This window comes from Vipera ursinii (genome assembly GCF_947247035.1).
Source record: "Vipera ursinii genome assembly, chromosome: 6".
Lineage (NCBI taxonomy): Eukaryota > Metazoa > Chordata > Lepidosauria > Squamata > Viperidae > Vipera > Vipera ursinii.
The window spans coordinates 52,424,229-52,440,246 of NC_139515.1; the positions used below are offsets into that span (position 1 = coordinate 52,424,229).

A 16,018-nucleotide genomic window follows, 5' to 3' on the forward strand; every position below is an offset into this window, starting at 1 on the left:
ATATAAGGATGTAGATTCTTACCTGAATGTGCACTGAACACACATTCCAATGAAAATAAAGCAATAAAGATTGACACACTACAGTCTGTCCAGCATCTACAACAAAAGAAGTGTACAAAAATGTAACTGTGCCCAGAGCTTATTCTCTGATTCAGGCTGAAATTTTTTTTAGGACTGAAATACATCCTCTTTTTGAAGATTGCAAGATGGTCCTGGCTTTTGGGGGTCACTTATGAACATTCTTACATAATACATAAAACAACCACATTTCTCAATAACCAAAATAGTCATTTATTAATAATTTAAGTTCTTACATACTGAGAGTAACATCTCAACTTCATACTAGCAAATTTGAGACTTTCTCTTACTGACAATCATGTGCAGGATCTTCTTGCATTTACACAGGTACACAATATTCACACACACTTCCAGTTTTCTACAAAAATAAATGCAAGATATTGCATTTGAGGTGAAGCTCCCTGAAGTGTTTGTACACAGGTAAATGCACTGTTTAGCGCACACACACACACACACACACACACACACACACACATATACATACACACACACTTCACTTTGAAGAAATGATTTTTCCATTTTTAAAGTATGCAACAGGGATTATTTATAAAGGTAAGGCTCCTACCTACAAAAATCATGAGACCAGTTTGATCACACATACACTCCAAAATAAAAGTTATGTTACTATAGAACAGATTATTCATTCACAAAATTGAATAAACAAACCCAAAAATGTTAACGTTCATTTATAACCAAGAAAGTTTGCCTAATTCTACAATAAAATTAAGCATACTGCAGATTTGTGCTCCAAAAGAACTTATCACTGGAGAATGCAGAGAAGTAATACATTTCACTCAGACCTCTTGCAACTTTCATTTCATATGAGATTGAAAACATTTACATTGATCAAGCTGAGTATATCAAAGGTTTTTGCAAACAAATATTCCAAAACGCATTAAACTGAAATTGCTCTTTGGCTCCCCTATATCAGTATTAATAATAAAAAAAAATCAAGTCTTCACTGAAGACAACGTATATTATAAATGCATATGATACATTTCTCCCAGTGTCACACATGTGGATGTGTACTTATAGTGTTCATTCTTGCTGATCTTTGTTTGGAAACCATAAATTTTAAGTCACTGCTTAAATGGCTTTTGTGCATGGAGCACAATATACTGCCCCGCTTGAAGCGGTATCTGTCTTTTTTCTGCTGGGAAAACCCAGCAAAATCCTTCATTTTGCAACAGCAGATTCCAAATGTTGTAACCTTTATTGTGTTTAATCAGAGACAGCTAGTGCCCAAACCCAGGGCCCACAAAAGAATTGCAGTTCTCTTTAGCTGTCAAGAGAGAAGCGTTGTGGAATGGTCACAATACCCAATGTTGGAAGAACTGATGATCAGTTGGTCCTCATGTAGATTGCAAAGAGTCCACCTGGAAGACGTTTTGATTGGAAGGACTTGTAAAATATAGTTGCTGGCTGGGCATGCGATTATCACAGGGGCTATTCAGTCCCAGAGTCCTCTCAAAGTCTAGCAACTGTCCCATGAAATTGAAGTTGGGGGAAATATTAGATTTCTTCATCTTCACAATGTCATAAGCATCATTCATGGATAAGTTGAGTTTTTGCATAAGATATGCAACTGTCACAGTGACAGAGCGACTGATCCCTGCTAGGCAGTGCACAAGCACCCCACAATTTTTCCCACGAGCTTCATCTGTTGAGGGAAAAAAGGCAGAGACAAGAGACTATTAAGTCATACATTTGTTTCCTGTTTCAGATAACATGAATGCCTGATGTGAGATGAGACATTGGTGAATTGCTGTTGTAACTTAATAAAAACCTGCACCTTTCTCATCGCCTAGGTTTGCACAATATTTTAATACTTGGGTTTTCCTTTCCCCCAAACCAAATAGATCAAGGAAATAACAGATCTCAAACCAAGATCTTTAAAACCATGCATAGTTCTTTCTACAGTATTTAATAAAGCATAAATATTCTTTTGTCTTAAAGACAAATGGTGAAATTACATGGTGCAATCTTTACTGGGCTGTATCACTCAACCTACATGTGCACAACTAAAATGCACATTACTCTATGCATAGACTGAACTGCTTTCTTGTAATGAAAGGGAATTTTGCACTGTTCTGCACATAGAAAAGTTATTAACTATTTTTGGCTAAATGTCTGATCTACTCAACTTTTAAAACCAAGGTTTAATTTAAAGAATATATTAACTTTTTGGAATAATCCCAATAATTGTCAACCTGAAATAGAACACTAAAGGAAGGTCCATGTAATTTGGTTGGTTATATTTACTGGCTGCCAGCAAGAATTCTTTGTAAAATCACATTCTAGATAATATTGAAAAGGAAGTATTTTATAGAAATCATCTGTTGTGGAAACTTGGTCAGATATAGGATTTGGCTGACAAAATAAAGAAATTTTTCAAAAGGAAGAAAAAAATCTTCCTCTAAACTCCTAATGTATTTAGTTTGGGTTTATTACTAAGTGGGGGAGAAACACTTTAATTTTGACATTTTATAAGGCAGAAAGATATCATTAAATGATTTTCCAAGGATAGTGCACTGGAGCTGAACAACGAACAGCGAAAGTATTCAGCTGTTTAAAAGGGTGGGCAGAGAGACCCACAGTCACAGGGGACAGCCCATTAAGAGACACAGGATGTCAACATGGCTAGAAAATGGATTCCTTTGTCATAAGAAATACATTATAATGCCTGGAGATTTGCAACTCCCACCCAACAAATTCTTCTTACTGAGCTCAAATTACCTATATTCTGCTTATTACTACTACAACTCCATAGATCACAGTACAACAATATTCATTGACAAAGAAGGGCCTGGCAAAATGGAAAAAGAGGTCCAGCACAATTGGATCATTTCGCAAAGGGTAGACAAAAAACAAGTGTTCATGTCTAGTGCTACTTGTGAGTATATCTGATATGTTTAAGAGCTAATATTCTCAAGAAAAGACATGTTTTAACATATTTTAAGAAATTTGCTAAACTAGGATTGCTTAGCCAATATCCTACAGACACTACATCTATGATGGGGGCAGATCTAAATTATAGTGATTATTTGAACTGAAATTAATTGAATGATTAAAAAACATGCCACAAGCATGCAACATAGCCTATCCATGCTGACTCTTAGGTAAATTTTGAATTTCATGAGATTCACTTCAACCAGAAGTATATAGAAGTTTTGAAACTTTAACACTTGATGGCATATATTTCTAAGATAATATACATAATAAGATTGCAGTCACAGACAAAAATATTTAATCTAATGAAATTAAGCAATCAAGCTAAATTAAGATTAAAAAGTATAACTGGCTGGACTATTTCTGTTTTCTGGTACAATTCTGCCTCAAAGAGTGGCTTGTTTAAAAACAAAAGCACAGAATGGAGTGAACTAAATATAAAACACGGAAGTCATTCTTCATAAAAAGCATTTATTAAAACCTAAAATTGTAACAGCACAAATAGAGACTCCCTCACCCTAGGACATCTCTTTTCCTTATCCATTTTCCTGGATTAAATTACCAAAGTGTTATAATATTTCAGAACAAGATAAATAACTAAAGCATCAACTGTACACTGTAAATTGAAATTATGCCAGCAGAAATGGATAAAACAAGTGACATCTATTGTAATCTGAAAAAAAATGTGAAAAAATGCATATAAAGTTATCTTTGGAAAGTTTGCTGCTAGTAACATAAAAAAAAGCTACAAAAGACAGTTAGGAACTACTTTTCAACCTTACCTATAAAAGAGATTGCTTCAGGAAAGAATTGGGATAGGTTTTGACTCCAATGATCAGAGATAGGGATCTGTTTGTACTTAAACTCGCCAGCATTTTCAAAGAGATTGGGCAGGTTGGGGGTGACATTCAATATATATTTAATGCCAAACTCTTCGAGAACATCCAGGTTAGTAGAGTCCTTGGCGCAGCCCAAGTAGAGATATGGCAAGATTTCCACAGGGAAGGAAGGCTGATTGTTAGACAAAGGGCTGCCATCAGAGTCAGTGGCACTGTTAGGATCTCGGTCAATATCAGATTCCACATCTGACGATGAGTCAGAGCTGATTCGGAGACCACCCAACCCCAACACTGGCAAAGGCGGAGAATTGCTGCTGCATGAACTGTCTAGATTAGTTTCGCAGTGCAAGGCATACTCTGCGTGGAACTTGCAGAAACCCCCTGGGAAGAAAACAAAAAGAAATTGCTTAAATCTGTTTTTGCTACAGGAATATCACCACTATGGCAAGCAGCATTATCATTCAGATGTTTTTATCTCACATGCCTCCAGCCGTTAAGCAGGCAGTGCAAGGCACTAAAAAATTCAAACCCTACATACCTTCCCTATTGCTTCAGATCCCCACATCTTTATAACCTTCAAACAGCAAAGTTTAGTCTACCCCAACCAAGAACTGTAGTTCATTACGGATCTGGAAACTGGATTACATGTTCCTGTAAAGTATCTCTTTGGATGGCATCAGGTTAGGGATGCCAGAGTTACTCTCCGGCTTTTCAAACAAGATGCAGTAGAACAATTGGCTGTTCCTTAAGGGCATCCTTTGCTTGAAAAAAATTTCAAAAGATTCCCTTACCGTGCAGAACATATAATCAGTATCCATTACTGAAACAAGCAGGAAGGTCCTTTGAAAGAATACTTTTGATGAAGAAGGGTAATACTGACTTAGGGAAGAGGAATTTTAGGAAGCAATGCATATAATTCCGCTTAAGAGCTAAACTAACCTCAACTTCCCAGAGCCTGGATTATCCCTGGGGAAGGCAGGTGGAAACACTGCTTGAGGATTCCCTCCTCCCCCCCCCTCCGCCCAGAGCCGGCTCTTTCTCTTTGGAAGGGGCAGGCGCTAGGCGTTTGACGCCAGAGGCAGGCACTTGCTACGTCGCTTTTCTGGAATCGGGATTTTCCCTAAGAGGGGAATCCTTAACAACGAGTTCCTTCCCTGCAAGGGGCACGCTCCGTTCCTCCACGGGCTACAGAGGCGGAACCTTGCTTCGAAGCCTGCCCAAGAACTAGTTCAAAGGATTGAAAACATGGGCGGCGGGGAGGGGGGGGGGTTGCAGACTCGAGCCTACGTTTTAATCTCTTTACAACTCCAGGGCCATCTGGCAGCTCTGCGCTTCAGGCCACGCAGGGCGGGCAGATGCCGGAGCCTGGTGCTAAAAGGAATAAGGGCAAAACCGAAGGGGGAAGGGTGGTGAGGGGTGGGGGAGAGAGAGACGCCGCTGATCTGGGTGCAGCAGGCAAAAAAAAGCGCGGGAGAACCCGGGACAGCGGAGCCGACCTGCTTTAACCCCTCACCTTCCAGGTAGAAGGCCTTGCAGCCGTCGTCTTTCAGACGCTTGAGGAGCAGCCCCAGCACCGAGTCGCCCACCGCGTTCTCGTTCCAGTCGCTGCTGTTCTCGTCGTAGAGGACCACGGTGTCGGTTCCGCAGCGTCGGGCGAACCTTTCGCGCTCCTCCTCGCCCCGGGCGAAGAGGGCGCGCAGCGGGAGGTTGCCCTTCTGCAGCCGGCGCAGCATAATCCCCGGCAGGGCCACGTTGATGGCCGACTCGATGTGCGAGGACTCGTACAGCTCCTGCGGGCGACAGTCCATCAGCAGCAGCCGCTCGTTGCCCAGCTCCAGCTGCTCCTTTAGCCAGGCCACCGTCTTGCAGATCGCCATGTCCGACGCGAGAGAGGCTACCGGCGAGCGAAGCGTATCTAGCATGAGGAAGGAGGCGGGCAGGCCAGGCTGGAGGGGCCGCTCCGCAAAGCGTCCCTTTGCCAAGAGCCACGGCGACCGGCGGGATGGAGCCGGGCCGCGCGCACCGCGCGAAGCCGTCCGTCCCAACTCAGGCCCGTTGCTCGCCTTTCCCGGCTTAGCCTCCGGGAGAGGGAGCCAGCCAAGCCGCCTCTCCGCGTCGCTGTGCTTTGCAAGCCGGAGTGTCCGCTCTCGTCTTGGGAGAGCTGTTTTCTCTCGAGCGTGGCCGGGGACTCCCTTAGTTTAGGTACATTAGCATCTTCTCCTTTACCTCCGGGAAAGTATAGGCTGCAATTAAATGTGCCGAAGCGCTTTTTTTTTGTGCACCGCACAAGCAAAAAAAATGCCTTAAAGGTAGGTCGAGCGATTTTGCTAGAGAACGGGGCTTGTCTGGCCCTTGTTAACTGCTCGGTCTACCGCTCCCGTGTGCAGCTTTTCGTGGCCCTGGCCTTTGGCTCCTCTTTTCTCTCTTTCGCCCTGTCTTTCTTTGCCTCCTCTTTCTTTCTTTCTTTCTTTCTTTCTTTCTTTCTTTCTTTCTTTCTTTCTTTCTTTCTTTCTTTCTTTCTTTCTTTCTTTCTTTCTTTCTTTCTTTCTTTCTTTCTTTCTTTCTTTCTTTCTTTCTTTCTTTCTTTCTTTCTTTCTTTCTTTCTAAGTCCTCTTGTGGTCAATGTCCCTCTTAATCAACCCTGCACGCTATCGCCCCTCTTTCAGCACCAGGCAAGTTCCTCAATGGATACAAACACGGAACGTCTCAATGGATACATTCTCTCGCTCGGCCAATCAGCGCTGGCGGAAGGGGCGGTTGCCGTGGAAACGGGCCGGCTGGAACAGGTTGTGTTGATGAATTGTTAATGAGTTTGTCATTCACAAAAACGGAAAGGAATTTCCGCTCCGGATAAGCCGAGTGCAAACAAGCAGCAACAGCAGCTCAGCGGGAGGAAGGAAGAAAGGCGCGGGGGGGGGGGGGTGAGGAGGGAGAGGGGGAGGCACAGCCACTAGAGTCGCGCGTCTGAGGCTCGAGTTTCCTTCTGCTGAAGCTCAAGCAGAGCAGCCCAGCGATTATACAACAAATGGTCCAATTAAAGGAAGAACAAAAGGCTCTCCATGTTTTCCCTACATAAACGCGCTTGTTAAGGGGGCACTTCACAGCCGGGTGTTTCATCCTGCAACTCGAGCGTGGACCCCTTCCTCTTTCAAATATTTTTTTCCAGTGTTCCTTTTTTCTCCCCTTCCTTCCTTCCTTCCTTCCTTCCTTCCTTCCTTCCTTCCTTCCTTCCTTCCTTTCTTTCTTTTTTTTTACGAGAACCTTGGTAGCTTTCCTTTGAACCTCCCATGGTTTTTTTTTTCCTCCTTAAGAAACCCAGCCAGCTGTTTCCCAAAGAGCCGTGGACTCTGAAAGAACTAATAGCGCCGTTGACCTTAAAAACGTCAGGAAAAAAGGAAAGCGCGCTGCTGCTCCTATTCTGTCCTCCGGGCAAGCATATTAATTGTGGCAGAAGGGACTGGCTTGTCATTTCAGCCAAGCGTGGGCCGGAGTTAATGTGTAGCGTAAAAGAGAAAGTCGTTTGGCATTTCTTAGGATGGCTGCTGGCGCTGTTATTGTCCATTGTTCCCATAGTCTGAAATCTTATGGGAGATTTCCCCGCTCGGACGCGCGCTTTCCTTGCAGTTCTTGGCTTTGAAAGGGGTAATTCTCACGCATTAACCTCTCCCTTTACTGCCCGATGCCTTGTTTATTATTCGAAAAGCCCATTAAGGACAAGGAAGTTAGTTCGGCAGTCAATACGCATAGGCAGTAAGAGAATGACCCTCGTTAAAATCCTGCCGCATCCGCTCTGGCTTCGATTTGCAGTCAGAGGCCAAGGTTGGTTGGAGCCCGGTACGTCTACAATGTTTAGTCGAAAGTAAGTTTCGCTGGTCTGGTAGGCCCGGCTTTCAAGGCGCCCCTCCCCTCTCCCCCCCAAGGTACGAGAATTTATGAAAAAGCTGATTTGTAAGGTAGTGGCGAGGATGTAAAGTCTGTTAAAAAGTTTAGGCATCAGGTACCGCGTAAAGCCTGCGGAAAGAATGCAAAGCTTTCCCCGTGCAATCTCATCACGAAATCAGCTTGTTGCAAAATTATCGAGGCTAGGGGTGGGGAAGATGAGAACAGCAGCGCGGTGCAGACGGGATTTTGCAGCCAGATCCAGAGATGCAACTTATCGGAGGGGTGGGGGGGCGTAATCCTAGCTTTAAGCATTGAAAGCCAATACCCTCCACAGAATTCCCACATTCACTTGTCCCTTTTTGTAAATTAGCTCTGGCTCTGTCCTTCCCTCTAGGAAACTCCTTGTTGAGTGAGTGTGTGGTGGAGGGGAGAGAGAGAAGGCTTGTGTATGACCCTCAGAAGATGTCTTGCTGTTAATACCACTTCTACCCTTAAAAAAAACGTTAAATCTAGAATCCTGCATTATCTGTGTCCAAATCTCTCTGTCCATAACATTTTCAAAATAGTTAGCATTTGACAATTTAAAAAGACACTTTTAAGGATGATAGCTGAAGTCTTTTTTTTTAGGGGGGGGGAAATTCATGTCACTTGTATCTATTTTGCTACAGTATTAGGTAAACAATCCCAATAGGTGGCAGCCCTTAGCCTGTCTCGGCTAAGTCTGGTGGAACCTGGTTGACAGTTGATGAGAGACCAAGAAGAAATAGTGTAGATGTGGGTAGACTGGGAAGTCATTGCAGTATTCTGAAGCTTCTCAGAAGAAGAAAAAAGTACAAAAATGACCACTGTTTCTTGACCATGACAACTTTAAGATGTGTAGACTTAAACTCCCAGAATTCCCCAGCCAGTATGTTGGCTGGGGAACTCTGGGAGTTGAAGTCTACACATCTTAAAGTTGCCAAGATTGAGAAACACTGGTTAGTCACCAGCTCAACTCAAGGAAGACCTTAAGTTGTTATAGGTAAGCAGGCCTGAATATTTTTATCCCACTAAAAGATCCCTAAATTCTTATGTAGAGCTAATAAAATATATTTATATCTGACTAGCTCTACATAATATAGAGCTGCCCCCTATTTATCTCCATTTCCAAATACTCAAGCCCACTTATCTCTTTCCATTTGAATGATAAATGAACACAGGCTCAGCTCAGACATGGGCAGTGTAATATTCCTCCCACAAGCAAAATTAGGAGCCAAAGTTAGACCATAGTGGAAACCAAATGCTCTCCTTTAGAAACAGAAGAAGGAGAAAGGAGAATATATTGCCAAGATCTATCTGTAATATATCTTCTGACAACTGATGCTTGTCTAATGATAGTAAATTGACTGAGTGGCTAGGTATTGTCTGAAGGGCACAAACTCCAGTGGAACTTGATTGGACATTTATCAGTAATAGATAAATAAAAGTAATAGATAAAATGAACTTTATTTTTAAATGTAGTATGACCAAGGAGCTAGGAAAGGAGAGTATTTGATGCCATCAGCTTATAAGGCTCTTTATCATGGTTAATGTGAATTACATATGTAAGTCACTTCTTATGAGATGGACAGCCATATGAATGTGATAAATAACTTATCCAATAAAGCCTACAAAACTTTCAATGTTTACCTGGCCTTTCCAAGGAAAGAATCACCTTATCCATGAGGAGGGTGGCATATGAAATTTAAATCAATAAATAAAACAATGAAGCTTGAGAATTGGTTTGTTCAAGCTTTCTGTGGTATTGTCTCCCAGTTTGGTGATATGTAAGGGACACGGTGGCTCAGTGGGTTAGGACGCTGAGCTTGTTGATCAGAAGGTCAGCAGTTTGGCGGGTCGAATCCCGAGTGCCGTGTAGCAGAGTGAGCGTCTGTTACTCGTCCCAGCTTCTGCCCACCTAGCAGTTCGAAAGCATGTAAAAATGCAAGTAGAAAAATAGGGACCACTACGGTGGGAAGGTAACAGCGTTCCGTGCGCCTTTGGCGTCTAGTCATGCCGGCCACATGACCACGGAGACGTCCTCGGACAAGCGCTGGCTCTTCGGCTTTGGAACAGAGATGAGCACCGGCCCCTAGAGTCGGAAACGACTAGCACGCATGTGCGGGGGAACCTTTACCTTTACCTTTACCTTGGTGATATGTTGAGGTGCGTTTCTATAATTTTCAATTTATATGATGACTGAACATGCAGGGTTGGAATTATGGAGCTATACTCCAACATACTACAAGGGCATTTGGTTGAAGAAGACTTGTAAAAAATGCTTCATCTATTCATCTATGTTCTTGGAGTTATCTTTGGCATGAGAAAAAAATTGAACTCATAGCTGGACTCTTAACTTTTCACTTTTAGTCAATCCCATTCCAGCAATTTGCCATGCTCCTTCCCCTCTTCTGTATCATGTGCTATTCCAGAGCCTAACAGCAGAGAAAATATGTTCATTTGTAGTACTAAACATTCTCCCCCTGAGAAAGTATTGTTTTAATCTACAGTTAGGGAAAATCTTGCCATTGTCCTTCAAACACATTCCTAATAGCTTGGTGGATGGTGGAGCTTCAAGGCAACAAAACTCCTGTCTTTGCTACCTTCTAATGTCCTGCTCAGAAGAAGTAACAGGACAACTCTCTGTTTTCTTTGGAAAGAAGGAAGGGGAATATGGGTAGGGCTTCCTTGGAAGGGCCACATAAATATTGGAAAGATTTGTAGGCTTTATTGGATAATCTTGCATGCCAGATTAACCTCACTGTCTGGAGGTTAATCATGAGTGCTCTGTGCAGCCAACCAAAATAGTCTCATGATTAAAACAGTTACAGTTGTTTGCAAAACTCAGTCATGCAGTTCAGTTCTTTATTGTGATTAATTCTCTGCCAAGTGAAGGTGGACAAGGAGAGAGTCACAATATATAGAATTCATATGCAGTGGGACATATTCATGAAAACTGCATGCTGGTGTTGGAAGAAAAGTCTTCATCATGGTTCCTCCAAGCGGGGAATAAACATGGCAACTGCTTTGGGAAGAAGGTTGTAGTTTATTGCAGAAGAAAGCCAGATAGCAAGATGGATCCAACAGAGAAAGGACTGACCACATGTGGGTAGTGGGTTTTATACCCCCTAGACTCTATTGTTTGGAGTGATTTCCTGTTCCTGTGTGGCTACTTCTGTCACATATTTCTGTCCTGGGTCCAGGTGGGCTCCTCTAGGAATCTTGCTGGTTGTATGTCCCAGCCCACCTCCCTGGGGCTGGGGTATGTAGATTTTAGATGTCTGAAGTCTTCTTAGCTTCAACCTTCCTGAATGGTTTACATCTGCATTTCTATAGAGTTGGGTTCTGCTTGGGGGAGGGAGACTTGAGGCTATTAAGAAAAACTGGGCATGCTTTTCTGCCTCTTTAAATTCCTTTTAGGAAATATATTTTCCTGCCCTTTTAATATTTCCTTCTCTGGGGAGCTGACTTCCCTCACTGGTTTTTAGGTTCCAGTTGCAACAGCTTTTTGCAGTAGTGCCTTTTTAGTTTGGTAAGGCTAAGGATACATTTGTGTGACAAAGCCCACCTATATATCATTTAAGATTTGAGGATGAAAAGTTTGATTAGTTAAAGATACAGTTTGTATATGCCAATGACTGGGCAAGCTTATGTTGTTTTAAGGATCATGTTGGAACTGAGTAAGAAAGAGATTGTTTCTGCCACCATCTGTACTCAGTTGTGTAGGTTCCCGTCCTTTTCACCTTTAAATAGTGGAGTTGCTGATTGAATCTTAGGTTCTGTTATCAAAATTAGATTGTCTCTAATCAATTTTCTAGCCCTGAGTTTGCAAATGTAACAACCTAACTGCTCTTTACTGCCTTACAATGAGGCTATGTGTTCTGAGTAAGGCATAAGACAGAACTAAATAAATAGAGCCTGGTGCTGATCCTGGCGCTTCCGCTGAGCCCTGACAGCCCTGCAGCTCCAGCCATCTCTCCCTCAGGCTTGTGCGGTGCTGCCACCGGTTCAGCTCTTTCTCCTCCCCCCCACCACTTTTCTAGGATGGTTGCGTACCACCTGCCAGGTGCCAATGTACCACAGGTGGTACCCGTACCACTGGTTGAAAAGCCCTGCTGTAGCTGACAGACAGCCCCTTAATGTGTTTTGCAAAGTCCACCCACAAAATTCTCTTGATTCCAGTTCAGAAGTAGAGACATTTATTTAATTTATAGTCTATCCAACTCCATGCTACACGGAAAATAATGCTACATGCTACACGGAAAATAATGCTACATGCTACATGGAAAATAATGGCATTCTCAGTTCCACAATCATTTTCCTACCTTCCCCATGCCATGCCAGAGTGTACTTTCTTCCACTTAATTAAAATACTCAGAAGTGTCTAAAAGCTAAAAGCTCACTATTTTGTGACATTCCGGATATTTTTGAAAAGTATTATCCCCATGTTGTGGATTGTGGACTTTTCCTCCAAGAATATTCAGATGGCTTACTAATACCCAGGCTTTTGCAAAGCGAAGAATCTGAAAATAATAAAGTTCTTTGTCATTGTTTTCTTCTACGTTTCCAAGCACTCTTTCTAGGTAGTTGCTAGGATTATCCCTAAGGACTAAAATCGCCGGAGGATAGATCAAGAGCCTTTTTGTAATCTGAAAAAAAGTAATCAACAATAAAAAACATTTATTAACATATTTAATTTAAAAATTCATCAGAAAAGGAAAAAATGTCATAATAGATGGTTCCATAGTTTTCACTTTAGGGATATATTTAAAGCATCACATGGACATTTTACATAAAAATGAAAAAATGAAGTTTGATGTATGACTGTGATAATTAGGATAGTTTATAGAAAGCAATGAGTAATGGTGTAACTTTAGAGAGCTAGATTAAAATATATTTGTATTTATAACTGCTGTGAAGAATACTCTAAGCCACTTCTTTATACAGTATCTTTTTTCTTTTCAATGTTTTCTTGAACATTTTGCTTTTTCTTTGATTTCTTTTTCATGTTTTCTTCATTACTTGGTATTAATTTATATTTTTATTTTCTTGTTTAAAAGTTTCAATAAAAATTATACAGAATTTTTTTTCCTATAAATGGGGCATTGTTGCTTCAAGGAATTAGGATAGATGCTATCCATTCTTCCATGTTTTTCATGGAAGTTTTCTGGAGGTATTTTAAAGTTATTTTGTAGAATTTAAATACAGAAATCATAAGCCCTGTGCAACTACAGAAGTGAAACTGAGAGATAATAGATTATTAGAAAATAATGCTGTAGCAAAATTCTTTGGATAGCTTGAGAATATATATATACACACACTATATATATGTAAATGCTTGTTAACTATTTAGATTACCTTGCTAGGCCCCAAACATGGGACAAATCTTTATTTCCTGTTTCAGCCTAACCGAAGGCCATCAACAGGCAGTAGTCACAACAGTGACAGCTCATATTTGTGACAGTGACAGCTCACACACACACAGAATATACACACACAAACACGTGTGTTTGTATTATGTGTATATATGTATATATAAATACACAGAGAGAGAATATACACACACACACAAACACACGTGTGTGTGTATTATGTGTGTGTTTGTGTATACGTATATATATATATGTATGTATATGTGTGTGTGTGTATACAGTATATATATATACTGTATATATATATATATCCTGTATATATATATATATATATATATATATATATATATATATATATATATATATATGTATGTATGTATATATATATATATATATACTGGGTGGATATATATATATATATATATATCCACCCAGTCAGAAGCAGCCACGCCTCCACCCAGTCAGAACACAGCCCCACCGGCAGTTGGAAGGAAAGGAACAGCCAGACCACGCATTGCTCCTGGAAGCAGCAGGAGGAACACTCCGGCCTGATGATGACGGATGGGATTTCGTCAAAACGTCGCCACAACTTTCTGAAGATGAAAGGAACGCGGGAAGAAACCCGAGACTCTAGATCTACATATATATATATGTTAAATGCTATATGTATATATATGTATATGTATATATATGTATATATGAATATATATATATGTATATGTATATGTATATGTATATGTATATGTATATGTATGTATGTGTATGTGTATGTGTATGTGTATGTGTATGTATGTATGTGTATGTACATACACATACACATACACATACACATACACATATACATATACATATACATATACATATACATATACATATACATATATATATCTGGCCCTCACTAGTTTGCTGGACAAGATATACAACAGACACATGGCTTTATAACAACTGTTATCTTTAAATTTTATGGGCTATATAGCATCTAACTTCTCTAACAATTATCAATGCTTTCAGTTCCCAGCAAGGATGATTTATCACTGCTTTGCTCAAAAAATGCACCCATTGTTCTAAATTATGGGACCTGTGAGATCATTTATCCTATAGTAAAGATAAAGGTTTCCCCTGTCCAGTCGGGTCTGACTCTATGGGGCGGTACTCATCTCCGTTTCTTAGCCAAGGGAGGCAGTGTTATCCAAAGACCATTTACATGGTCCTGTGGCTAACATGACTATATGCCAAGCCTCATGGAATGCTGCTACCTTCCCACCAAAGTGTATCTATTTATCTGCTCGCATTTGGATGCTTTCAAAGTGTTAGGTGGTCAAAAGCTGGGGCAAGGACGGGAACTCACCTTAATCCCCTAGATTTATCCTATACACATACTTTAAAATCTACTGATAAACGTTTCCCATCACACCACTTAGATTTGGACTTGTTTTATTTCTGAACAATGACAAGTGGCATTTGCAACTACTTTTTAAATAGAATTGCTAAAGGATTATTATTTAATTGCTTGCTCTAAAGTTTTCACATTCTCTGCATAGCAAAGCAGTAAGCTGGAGATGATTGAACGTAAATGGATAAAGAAGGAACATTTCTTCTTGCAAAAGCTTGGCCTGATATTTTAAAAAGTAGTGACTACGCATGTCAGTTTACTCCCCCATAGAACTTTCCACATATGTGGAAATTCTGCAGCATCCAGAATTTCCAACTGGGAACTAATTTTTGAGCAAATATGTGCATATTTAAATTTTCCAAAATTCAGACACCTTTTACATGCTAATTTGGCATGACACTATGTCACTTAATTCCCATGTTACCATCCTGGGCAGTTAAGGGAGATTTCTTTTGGTCTAGTTATGGTGTAATTCCAATTGTAGAGCATCTTTTGGATAATGTTCAACACTGGAGCTCTGCTGGGTTTGAGGGAAGATCATTTTTCTATTTGTGGCAATCTTCCTTTCACTGCATAAATTTGAGATTTTGACTAGATATCAAGTGCAACTTTAACCAAATGTAATCTTTCTAGTCACTCTTATCAATTTTATAATCCTGATTGCCTCCCCACCTTTCTGGATTCATTTTTTCCTGCTTATATAAGTAATCTCTATTAAACTCTTACTTGTCATGTTTGTCAGTCTCTGACCTCGAGCAAAACATTGTGCTTTTCACCCCCATCCTCTACCATAGAGATTGTATCTCCCATAGTTGCAATGTTAGGAAAAGACTAGTTGTAAAACTATGGCATTATACTTTCAGTGGGATGTTTTACGTCCAAAGAAGGAAATTGTTCCTCATAGCAGCAACTTAAAGTTTACTGTATATAAAGTGGCCAAACTGTACATCAATTCAGCATAAAACCAGCTTTCCTTTTTTTCCTGGAGTGGGGATATGAAGAAGACTTGGTTACTGTAGAAACAGCTAACCTTGGGGAGAAAAGGGCAGGTGCTTAAATGAATGACATTGGTTGCCTCTTTCCTGTTCAATGGCTAGGGAGAACATTGATTATCTCATTGTGTTTCCTGCCTATTTTAGTGTAGAGATGGGTTCAAAATGGTAGAATTACAGATTAAAAATTGTGTTTTACACATATTGGACTATTTATATTGTTTTATGATGAAATTACTTTCCAAGTAGCAGAGAGAAACATTTCCTATTAATAGTCTGGAAATCATACACACAAAGATAGAATTAGTCTACATTTCTGACAATTTCAAATTGAATTCACCTTTATTTATTTATTTAAAAAAGATATTTGTTTAAATGGAAGCCCAATAAAATGGTACTTTATAACCTCAGGTGAGGTTATAAACTCAACAAAATATTATTCCTGCCTCTTTAAAAGAGGAGAGGACAAGAGGATATTACACTTCATTTTCCTCC

General features: G+C 40.5%; 1 protein-coding gene across 2 annotated transcripts; it reads right to left on the reverse strand.

Moving 5' to 3' along the window:
* Nucleotides 1-301: 301 nt before the first annotated feature.
* Nucleotides 302-6,537, reverse strand: DUSP6 (dual specificity phosphatase 6). 2 transcript variants are annotated; one of them, XM_083366201.1, is made up of 3 exons: nucleotides 5,380-6,537; nucleotides 3,810-4,247; nucleotides 302-1,738 (listed from the first exon to the last, which is right to left on the reverse strand). In XM_083366201.1, exons 1-3 carry the CDS (start codon nucleotides 5,786-5,788, stop codon nucleotides 1,431-1,433), a joined length of 1,155 nt encoding a protein of 384 aa, XP_083222327.1. In that variant the 5' UTR covers nucleotides 5,789-6,537; the 3' UTR covers nucleotides 302-1,430. The 2 variants fall into 2 exon arrangements, with proteins under 2 accessions (XP_083222327.1, XP_083222328.1); XM_083366202.1 differs by lacking the exon at nucleotides 3,810-4,247.
* Between the last annotated feature and the right edge of the window lie 9,481 nt (nucleotides 6,538-16,018).